This window comes from Salmo salar, chromosome 19, assembly GCF_965601325.2.
Source record: "Salmo salar chromosome 19, fSalSal1, whole genome shotgun sequence".
Taxonomy (NCBI): domain Eukaryota; kingdom Metazoa; phylum Chordata; class Actinopteri; order Salmoniformes; family Salmonidae; genus Salmo; species Salmo salar.
In genome coordinates, this window is record NC_138309.1 from 9,649,383 (window position 1) to 9,660,949 (window position 11,567).

At 41.7% G+C, this 11,567-nt stretch overlaps 1 protein-coding gene across 1 annotated transcript; it reads left to right on the forward strand.

Moving 5' to 3' along the window:
* Window positions 1–2,976: 2,976 nt before the first annotated feature.
* Window positions 2,977–11,459, forward strand: gpr141 (G protein-coupled receptor 141). The gene is made up of 3 exons (XM_014157160.2): window positions 2,977–3,251; window positions 9,085–9,488; window positions 10,640–11,459. The coding sequence occupies exons 1-3, from the start codon at window positions 3,165–3,167 to the stop codon at window positions 11,166–11,168; spliced, it is 1,020 nt and encodes a 339-aa protein (XP_014012635.1). The 5' UTR covers window positions 2,977–3,164; the 3' UTR covers window positions 11,169–11,459.
* The last annotated feature ends 108 nt before the right edge of the window (window positions 11,460–11,567 follow it).

Genomic DNA, 11,567 nt, shown 5'->3' on the forward strand with positions numbered 1-11,567 from the left:
CACACAATACCCCAAAACAGGTTTTTAGAAATGTTAGCAAATATATATAAAAATAAAACTATAAGTATTCAGACCCTTTGCTATGAGACTCGAAATTGATCTCAGGTGCACCCTGTTTCCATTGGTCATCCTTTAGATGTTTCTACAACTTGATTGGAGTCCACCTGTGGTAAATTCAATTGATTTTGCATGATTTGCAAAGGCACACACCTGTCAATATAAGGTCCCACAGCTGACAGTGCATGTCAGAGCAAAAACCAAGCCATGAGGTCAAAGGAATTGTCCGTAGAGTTCCCTAGACAGGATTGTGTCAAGGCACAGATCTGGGGAAGGGTACCAACACATTTCTGCAGCATTGAAGGTCCCCAAGAACACAGTGGCCTCCATGATTCTTAAATGGAAGAAGTTTGGAACCACCAAAACTCTTCCTAGAGCTTGCCATCTGGCCAAACTGAGCAATTGGGGGAGAAGGGTCTTGGTCAAGGAGGTGACCAAAAACCCGATGGTCACTCTGACAGAGCTCTAGAGTTCCTCTGTGGAGATGGGAGAACCTTCCAGAAGGACAATCATCTCTGCAGCACTCCACCAATTATGTTAGAGTGACCAGACTAAAGCCACTCCTCAGTCAAAGGCACATGACATCCGGCTTGGAGTTTGCTAAAAGGCACCTAAAGGACTCTCAGACCTTAAGAAACAAGATTCTCTGGTCTGATGAAACCAAGATTGAATTCTTTGGCCTGAATGCCAAGCGTCACGTCTGGAGGAAACCTGGCACCATCCCTACAGTGAAGCGTGGTGGCAGCAGGGACTGGGAGACTAGTAATGATTGAGGAAAAGATGAACGGAGCAAAGTACAGAGAGATCCTTGATGAAAACCTGCTCCAGAGCGCTCAGGACCTCAGACTGTGCTGAAGGTTCACCTTCCAACAGGACAACGACCCTAAGCACACAACTAAGACAGCACAGGAGTGCCTTCGGGACAAGTCTCTGAATGTCCTTGAGTGGCCCAGCCAGAGCCTGGACTTGAACCTGACCAAACATCTCTGGAGAGACCTGAAAATAGCTGTGCAGCGATGCTCCCCATCCATCCTGACAGAGCTTGGGAGGATCTGCAGAGAAACTCTCCAAATACAGGTTTGCCAAACTTGTAGCATCATATCTAAGAACACTTGAGGCTGTAATCGCTGCCATAGGTGCTTCAACATAGTACTGAGTAAAGGGTCTGAATACTTATGTAAATGTTATATTTCAGTTGTTTTTTTATAAATACGCAAAACCATCTAAAAAGTTGTTTTTGCTTTGTCATTATGGAGTATTGTGTAGGTGAGGGGAAAAAACGATTTAATCAATTTTAGAATAAAGCTGTAACCTAACATACTTTCCGAAGGAACTGTACTAGCCACTCATTTTGCCCCATCTCTTTCAGCCACACAGTTTTTCAATTCCTCATCAATCCATTGAGCCTTAACAGTTCTAACAGTCAGTTTCTTAACAGGTGCATGTTTATCAATAATTGGAAGAAGCAATTTCATAAATTCATGAAGTGCAGCGTCTGGATGCTCCTTATTAATCACATCAGACCAACAAATGTTTTTAACATCATCCACATAAGAGTCATAGCAAAATCTTTTGTATGATCTCTTATACACTATTTTAGGCACAGCTTTTGGAACTTTGGCTTTCCTGGATACAGCCACTATATTGTGATCACTGCATCCAATGGGTACGGATACAGCTTTAGAACAAATTTCTACAGTATTAGTAAAAATGTGATCAGTACATGTGGAGTATCTTGTTCCTGTAGTGTTTGTAACACCCTGGTAGGTTGATTAATATCCCAAACCAGATTACAGGCACTGGTTACAGTGAGAAGCTTCCCCTTGAATGGATGAAAACCAGTCAATATTCAGGTCCCCAAGAAAGTAGACCTCTCTGTTTACATCACATACACTATCAAGCATTTCAAACATACTATCTAGATACTGAATGTTAGCACTTGGTGGCCTATAGCAACACCCCAAAATAAAAGGCTTTAGATGTGCCAGGTGAACCTGCAACCACAACACTTCAATAACACTTGACATAAGAGTGTTGGTGATTGTGTGCCCACTGGAGCCACTTCTTCTTGTTTTTAGCTGATAGGAGTGGAACCCGGTGTGGTCGTCTGCTGCAATAGCCCATCTAAGACAAGGATCGACGATTTGTGCGTTCCTTGAAGCCGTTCTGCACACCACTGTTGTACTGCGCCGTTATTTGTCTGTTTGTGGCCCGCCTGTTAATTTGCACGATTCTTGCCACTCTCCTTCAACCTCTCGTCAATAAGCTTTTTTTTCGCCCACAGGACAGCCGCTGACTGGATGTTTTTTGTTTGTTGTACCATTCTCTGTAAACCCTAGACACTGTCGTTTGTGAAAAGCCCAGGAGGGTGGCCATTTCTGAGATACTTGATCCGGCGCTTGGCACCGATGATCACATTATGCTCAAAGTCGCTTAGGTCACTAATTTCGCCCATTCTAACGTTCAATCAAACCGCAACTGAATGCCTCAATGCCTGCTTTATATAGTAAGCCACGTGACTCACTGTCTGTAGGAGCGATCCAATTTTGTGTACGGGGTAGTGTACCTAATAAGATGGCCGGTGAGTGTATATCAGCTCTTTCTGAGAACAATGATGGAGTGATAATTTTGTTTACTGGAAGAAACGTCTTGGCTAATTTGGCACGTCTGAGGACATCTCTCAATTTTCACCACATCCTGTTTCAGTTCTGTTGAACAGCCTTGTCTCTCACCAGATGGATTACACACTCACACACAGTCTATCTTATGAGGCTGAATAATGATGTATGGAGCTGCTCACAGCCTTTGTAAACCCTTTGAAAGACTTTAATATAGAGTCCATCCAGAGAAAGACACGGAAAGTTCTCTCTCTCTCTCTGTCAGTGTGGGTGCATAGAGCCGGTCAGAGGAAGTTGTCAGTTCTGTGGCTGAGCTGCCATATGTGTAATCCCTTTTCGTGAGTGTGGTGTTGTGTGTGCTTCTGACTCTGCAGACAGTATGCAAAAAGGACCTGTCAAACGCACTGTGCTGTTTTACAAAGAAAAGGGGGTGGTGAAGCAACTCTGGTAAAAGTGCAGGGGTCACACTCTCTCTCACACACATACTGTATGCCCTGGCACTCACAAAAACGTCCTGACACTCACACCACCCTGGTTTCCTTCTCTGTGGAAAGTTTTTACCTGATCCATCAGAAGGTAGGTCTAGAGAATGATTTGATTTGCTATTGCTATATACTCTGTCATTTTTCAGAACTTAAGACTTCTGTAATGACATGAGACTTATTTGATAGATTTTAAGGTTGTGAGGAGGATTGTGTTGCGCATTGGTTGTTTTCCTAATAGTTGAATTTTCATTATTTTGTCACTCCCAGTAGATATGGACAGGTACAATCAGTCACTGTATTACAATATGTGCCCACTGTGACCGACAGTATGTATATAATGCAGTGCTGTAGTACCCGAGACCACATATTGTGTGTCTCAGTGTTGGATACATTTGTACTCGGTCTGGGACAGTGAGGACTGGTCATTTCTTCCCGAGACCAGCCAAAACCAGCAGAGTAAAAACTCAGAATGATCAGCTTCCTTTCAGTCAGCGCATAAAACCGCTTCACCAGGCCAAATATATACACTCCTTTCTTGAAACATTAATATCTTAACAGCCTTTATAGACATGTTTGCGCAGTGGTGAACCTATAGGCCTTTAGATTGTGACAGGTTGGTGATTCTGAAAGGACAGCAACCGTAATACCAGCGCACTCATGTAGGAGAGGACACTTTTTGTAAAACACAAAGGGCCAGTGGTGTAGTGGAGGGTATACACAGGTATACCCACTTGTTTTTCAGTGGGCATTGTGTATACTCACTTCTTAATCCCTACTGGTGCGTATCAAAGTAGTGTAGTGGAGGTATACGACTTATCAATTACGTAGTACAATAGAGAAATCATGCACAAAGTAGCCAACACAATCGCAAAGCCCGTGAAATATATTCACATGCATGTGCGCTGCACACATAGCCTGGTTACAGCAGAATATCATCTGCAGGCAGCAAGAGTGTGCAGCTCTCAACTGGTTTTGCCATGGAGCAGCTCACAGAAGAATGACATCGGTAGCCCGGTGGGTAGGAAAGACGTTTCAACGTATGATATCTACCAGTAAATGTTAATGTCAACTAAGGCAACAATGGGTGTGTAAACCAGGTATTGAAGAGTTTAGTCCGAAGTGTTGGTTAGCAGGCTATTTGTGATGTGCAATTGTCATCATGCCTGTTTGTATCACGGGCGTATACATGGATGGGCCTGGGTGGACACACCCTGACTGGCCCACCCAATCAGATTGATGTGGTTTAAGCATTGTTGTGGACTCTAATTTGTGTATTTTTCCTATAACAAAGTGTCATTTTGAGAGTGAAAATCTGAAAAATGTATAGGAAAACTCACAAAGAAATATACAAAACATGGGATTTTTCCACACGGTACCTTTCCTTCGCTGGGTGGGCAGTTTGGGAACTTTTTGACAAAATTAGACTATACTACTGTCACGACTTCCGCCAAAGTCGGTTCCTCTCCTTGTTCGGGCGGCGTTCTGCGGTCGACGTCACCGGTCTTCTAGCCATCGCCGCTCCACTTTTCATTTTCCATTTGTTTTGTCCTTGTCTTACACACCTGGTTTCATTCCCCCAATTACTTGTTCATTATTTAACCCTCTGTTCCCCCATGTTTGATTGTGAGTGATTGATTGTTTGTTTGTAATACGGTCCGTTATTGTGGGCTCTAATTATTGTGTTGTATTTGTGATTATTGAGTAAATTACGTTTATTACTCATATCTGCTGTCCTGCGCCTGACTCCTCTACACCAGCTACACACAGGCAATATTACAACCACCTTCTCCAGGCATCACTACATAGGGCCGATGGAAAGACAGCAGTAGGTTTCAATCATAAAAATACAAAAAAACAACCATTAAGCATTTCCCAATCGAAATGTACAACTATCACTTCCCATTGCACAAAACATTTCACATTTAGTACAAAGTAACCAGTGACGTAAAGTTTAAAGTGGAACTGACAGCGTTTTAACTTCTCTAGGGTAGGGTGCACTATTTTCACCTCCGGATGAAAAGCGTGCCCAAAGTAAACTGCCTCCTACTCAGGCCCAGAAGCTAGGATATGCATATATATATATATATGGATATAAAACACTCTAAAGTTTCCAAAACTGTTAAAATAATGTCTGTGAGTATAACAGAACTGATTTGGCAGGCAGAAACCTGAGAAAAATCCATCCAGGAAGTAGGATTTTCTTTATTTTTGTAGTTTTCTATTGAATGCCTTTACAGTATCCATTGACTTAGGACTCATATTGCACTTCCTATGCCTTCCACTAGATGTCAACAGTCTTTAGAAATTGTTTCAGGCTTGTATTCTGAAAAATGAGGGAGTAAGACCAGTCTGAATGACTGGACCCTACAGTGTCACAGAGCTTTTTCATGCGCACGACCGAGAGTGCGCCTTTCTTGTTTACCTTTTATATTGACAACGTTTTTGTCCGGTTGAAATATTATTGATTATTTAGGCTAAAAACAACCTTAGGATTGATTATAAACATCGTTTGACAAGTTTCTATGAAATTTACGGATACTATTTGGATTTTTCGTCTGCCTGTTGTGACTGCGTTTGAGCCTGTGGATTGCTGAACAAAACGCGCAAACAAAACAGAGGGTTTTTGGATATAAAGAGAGACTTTATCAAACAAAACGAACATGTATTGAGTAAATGAATGTCTTCTGAGTGAAACCATATGAAGATCATCAAAGGTAAGTGATTAATTTTATCTCTATTTCTGACTTGTGTAACTGTTCTACTTGGCTGGTTACTGTTTGTAATGATTTGTCTGCTGGGCGCTGTTCTCAGATAATCGCATGGTATGCTTTCGCCATAAAGCCTTTTTGAAATCTGACACCGTGGTTGGATTAACAAGAAGTTAATCTTTAAACCTATGTATAACACTTGTATGTTTTATGAATTTTTATAATGAGTATTTTTGTTTTTGAATTTGGCGCTCTGCAATTTCACTGGATGTTGGCCAGGTGGGACGCTAGCGTCCCACAGACCCTAGTGAGGTGATATGAAACAGACAATCATAATATCAGTAAAAAATATAAAATTCCCAGTTCATCCTACAAAACCAACTTTATAAAAGGTTTTAAAAATAGGTTATATTTGAGTCAACGTTCCATGGCGTACACTAAGCCATTGTTGGCAGAATAGATGGATGCAGTTCAATGTATGATTCATATAATTCACCAATACATTTCTTGGTAGTCCAACAAATATTGCTATCAGGTTGTAAGTCACAGCTGACCTGGTACATTGTTTGCTGCCTCCATTCAGGATGTACTGTTTCAGTTTCAATGATTCAATATTCTGGACAAAAACAGACGAATGTAACTAAGGCTGGGAATGTCAATACAATCAAACTAGGAAGAGCAATGATCACAAGTCAGTCATAACGTAGCTAATAAACTAGGTCATCTATTTATGTAGCAAGGTTAAAAACACAGAGCCTAACGTTAGCTAGCTAGCTAGCTAGCTAGCTGCTAGGAGGATGTCATGTCATGCCATTGGAGGAGTGTTTGAGTGACTGACTTTTCCCCCTTATGTACTTTTTCGGTGGCTATACACAGCTTTAGATGCAGGTGTCATTTGGTTAGCTAGCAAGAACTTGAACGATTGTTATCCAGTTAGCATATTTCTTGCGTTCGCAAATTCACTCTGGCTATCTACTCCGATTTCAGAGCACTCTCGTCTGAGTGTGCCAGAGAGCAGAATAACTGATGAATTTACAAATGTGCAACACCCGCTGAATGTGACCGGTGTCAGTAAACGTAGGCAAAAAAATGTAATAGTTAGTCACGAACGCTAGATAACATGCTCTGCTACGGCGAGTAAAACGGTAAGAGTAAGGTGTTCTCACATTTGTGTCTGGAAGTAGCTGGCTAGCAAGCTAGACAACTTTAGCCAGTTAGCTTGGGTGCTTGGTTGGGACAAGAATGCATTAGCAGGCAAGCTGCAGAAGGACGAGGAGGCTACAATTCCACATCGTTTATCTGTGCAATTTTGACAGACAACTATATGAAAAAGTTTGAGAGGGTTTATCTAATGTTCCTTTGTTAGATTTGAGCTCATCTTGCTCTGGCTAGCACTAGTTGTTGATCTTGTTGTCGTTGATGTGCATAACTGAGGGAGAGAGAGCACACGTTTTCATGGTTGTTTAATCAATAGAACTGTGAAGTTCCCAAATGTAAGAGGACTCCCATGGTGTTTACATACTTGCAGAAATCCATTCAGGTGTATTTTGCAGCTTTTGGCGAATGCGTTCTAATGATCTAAAGTCGCGCTGTTGTAACCGCCTGTAAACACACAGTCCAGTTCAAAGTGAATGATGGCGGGCCTGTGTGGCAAATGGCTTATTTGTATAAAGGTCTACTGTAGTTCTGATTGGCTACAGCACACCGGTCTGTGTAGATTCCGGTCCTGGACAAGACAGATGTTTTTATTCGGTTTTATTTAATGCAGTGTTTATTAATTGTCCAAACGCATGGCCGATTCCCACTCTATATTGCTGTAGATTTTTCACAAATGCCTTAGTATACGTAATTCCCAAACATTCTAAGAATTTATGAAAATCTGAAAATGACCAAATCTAAGTGCTCGCTTGTCAAAAAATGTTTTAAAAGTATCATATTCTTCCATGGGGTGTATATGAACAGATTTTAATAAGATTTCATGTTGCTAAAATGCTGTCGTTTCCTCTTTAAATGAAACAATGTTTCACACACAAGTTATTTTCAAAGAGATGGCTGGTCCCGTGTGGCTCAGTTGGTAGAGCATGGTGTTTGCAACGCCAGGGATGTGGGTTCGATTCCCACGGGGGACCAGTACGGAGAAAAAAAATGTATGAAATGTATGCATTCACTACTGTAAGTCGCTCTGGATAAGAGCGTCTGCTAAATGATTAAATGACTGCAATAAAAAGCACAGTTCCACTCACCATATTATGATAATTTTAAATGTAACTTTCTAAGAATTTCTTGTTGAAAGTTATTCTTGAAAAGGAGAAAGCTAACAAATTAGCAACAACATCCTCTTTGATAACACCTGCTGCAGCAACTGCAAACTAGCTGACAACAAAAGTTATCTAGCTAGACTGTGGGAAAACTATTGCTCGCTTTTGCCCATTGGCAGGTTGGCCTTCAAGAAGGCAGAAGATTCCATACGTTTTTGTAAAAACGGTCAAACCCATTGTGTTGCCCTAATACAGTTGAATGGCAGATGCCTTTATCTACAGTAGCTTCTGATGACCTAGCCAATAGCTGACGTAGGTATCTAGATTTATCTCCCCTGAGACCAGCAAACAAACATCCAGATTTGTTTTTCTCTTCAGCATTAACCCTTTCCAACACAAACTGAAGAGATTTAAATCAGAACATCATTGAAAATAATAATATAATTATAATAATCATTATTTTAGAAATCTTCTCAGAAGGTGTAGAAGGCCCATTGTTCCCCACTGTGTTTGGGTTAGTAATAATTTGTAGAGTGGCTATATTTTCCCTCAGCATACATATTTTCACTATTCTGAATTTCTAAAGAATCCATATGTTGTTCTGAAATATGAACACAGAAATACTGGACATTTAGAACTCTTATTATGATGGTGATTTGACTAAATTAGAATTATGGTCTTGAATTGGACTCACATTTTTCTGGTCTCAGTCTTGCCTTGGTCTCGGTCCCCTTGTCCCCCTCCCGGTCTTGACTCTGATTTGATTTTCTCGGGTCTTGGTCTTGAATCGGTCTTACTTTAGGTGGTCATGAACACAACACTGATATATAATGTCACTCACATTACCTACAATAATGATATTGTGTGGTTGGTTGTTTACCCTCCTAATTTGAATTGATTAGAGTGTCTACTTTACTGCATTCTGTTCTGTCTCTCTCTCTTCTCTCCCATTCCACAGCGAAGTTGGCGTCTCATGGTTCCCTCAAACTCTAAAATGTCCGATAAGATGGAATCCCTGTCCGTCTTCAAAAGTCTTACCCTGGTGTCCATCTATAGCCTGGTCCTGGTCATTGGGATCATCGGGTTGGCCCTGATGATCCACATCCTCCAATCCAACATGCGATCAGTCATCACCATTGCTATGCTCAACCTCACCCTGGCCCACTTCCTGTTCCTAATCACCGTACCCTTCAGGATCTACTACTATGCTGCTGGTTACTGGGGGTTGGGGATGATGCTGTGTAAGGTGGTCAGTGCCATGATCCACGTGCACATGTACATGGCGTTTATATTCTACGTGGTCATCCTCGTCATACGACTGCTGGGGTTCCATAGCAAGAAGGATCACTACGAGTTCTACAGGTAGTGAGGTTAACTACGTTCTACAAATAGTTAACTGTGTCCTACAGGTAGTTAATTTAACCGTGTTCTACAGGTAGTCAACCTCATTGTACAGTTAGTTAACTGTGTTCTACAGGTAGTTAACTGTGTTCTACAGGTAGTTAACCCTTTGTGTTCTACAGGTAGTTAACCCTCTGTGTTCTACAGGTAGTTAACCCTCTGTGTTCTACAGGTAGTTAACCCTCTGTTCTGCAGGTAGTTAACCCTCTGTGTTCTACAGGTAGTTAACCCTCTGTGTTCTACAGGTAGTTAACCCTCCAAGTTCTACAGGTAGTTAACCCTCCGTGTTCTATAGGTAGTTAACTACCTGTAGTTAACTACCTGTAGAACACGGTTAAGTTAACTTAACTGTGGTCTACAGCTAGTTAATCATGTTCTACAGGTAGTTAACTTAACCGTGTTCTACAGGTAGTTAACCGTGTTCTACAGGTAGTTAACCGTGTTCTACAGGTAGTTAACTGTGTTCTACAGGTAGTTAACCGTGTTCTACAGGTAGTTAACCGTGTTCTACAGGTAGTTAACCGTGTTCTACAGGTAGTTAACCGTGGTCTACAGGTAGTTAACCGTGTTCTACAGGTAGTTAACTTAACCGTGTTCTACAGGTAGTTAACCGTGTTCTACAGGTAGTTAACCGTGGTCTACAGGTAGTTAACTTAACCGTGTTCTACAGGTAGTTAACCGTGTTCTACAGGTAGTTAACCGTGTTCTACAGGTAGTTAACCGTGTTCTACAGGTAGTTAACCGTGTTCTACAGGTAGTTAACCGTGGTCTACAGGTAGTTAACAGTGTGTTCCACAGGCCATATAGCACAAATATTATATTGTATATTGGCCATATACCACAAACCCCCGAGATGCCTTACTGCTATTATAAACTGTTTACCAATGTAAATAGAGCAGTAAAAATAAATGTTGTGTCATATCCGACCATATACCACGGCTGTCAGCCAATCAGCATTCAGGGCTTGAACCAACCAGTTTATAATGGTAGTTAACTGTGTTCTACAGGTAGTAGAGGTAGAGAGGTGTCTCTCAATGTGTCATGGCATGGGGGATGGGAAAGGCAAATATCTGTTTCTCACAAAATCACTAAGGGTCTCCTCTCTTCTCCAGGAAGTTGCATGCTTTTGGCGCCAGCGTGGCAGTGTGGCTGTTGGTGTTTACGGTCATCCCCCCCATCCTTCATTTCAAATACGGCATGGACGTCCACGATAACACCACCAACAACAAGACAAGCAAAATGTCCAACAATGACTCCCACTGTTTCCAGTTCGGCAACCACCTGGAAGAACACTTTGGTGTCAAGGTGCTGAACTACATCATGAGCTCTGTGATCATCATTGTGGCCTGTGTGCTGACGGCACTGCAGTGTCATGTCATGGTCCTTCTGACCAGGAAGTATGGGCGAGACTGCATGTCTCACCAGGAGTTCTGGGCTCAGCTGAAGAGCCTGTGTTTTGCTTTGGTGCTGCTGGTGTGTTTTGTCCCCTATCACGTGTTCAGGATGTACTACCTGGGACACCTGTACCTGGAGAACACTAACGAGGTATTCCTCAGTCTCACGGCCCTCAGCTGTTTCGACATGCTTACCTTCCTAGGGAGGGGACACTGCTATATGTGTAACAGAGCATGGACTGTGTGACATCTTCTCACACAAACTCAGAGCCAAAACCTTGCTGTAAGAGTGTTTCCCTTTTAAACAGTACTTTAGCGCCATCTGCTGCTTATTCATATAGCTACACAAGAGAGTCTGTGTCTACTGCAGACTTCACTATAATTTATTTATTATCATATTGGAATTTAAAATAACTTGTGCCAATGATTTCTCTCTATATGTGTCGATTTTAATGTTTGCCAAAACTATTTTTAAGGGCGAGATCTGGCTACATATGGTCTAAATATTGTAATAAATAAATACATTGCTAAAAGGTTACTGTTCTACTATTAATTTGTGAAACATTACCTCCTCTTCACTCTTTCCCCCGTCTCGACAGAATTGGCAATGCTGACACCACACACACACACACACACACACCTATAT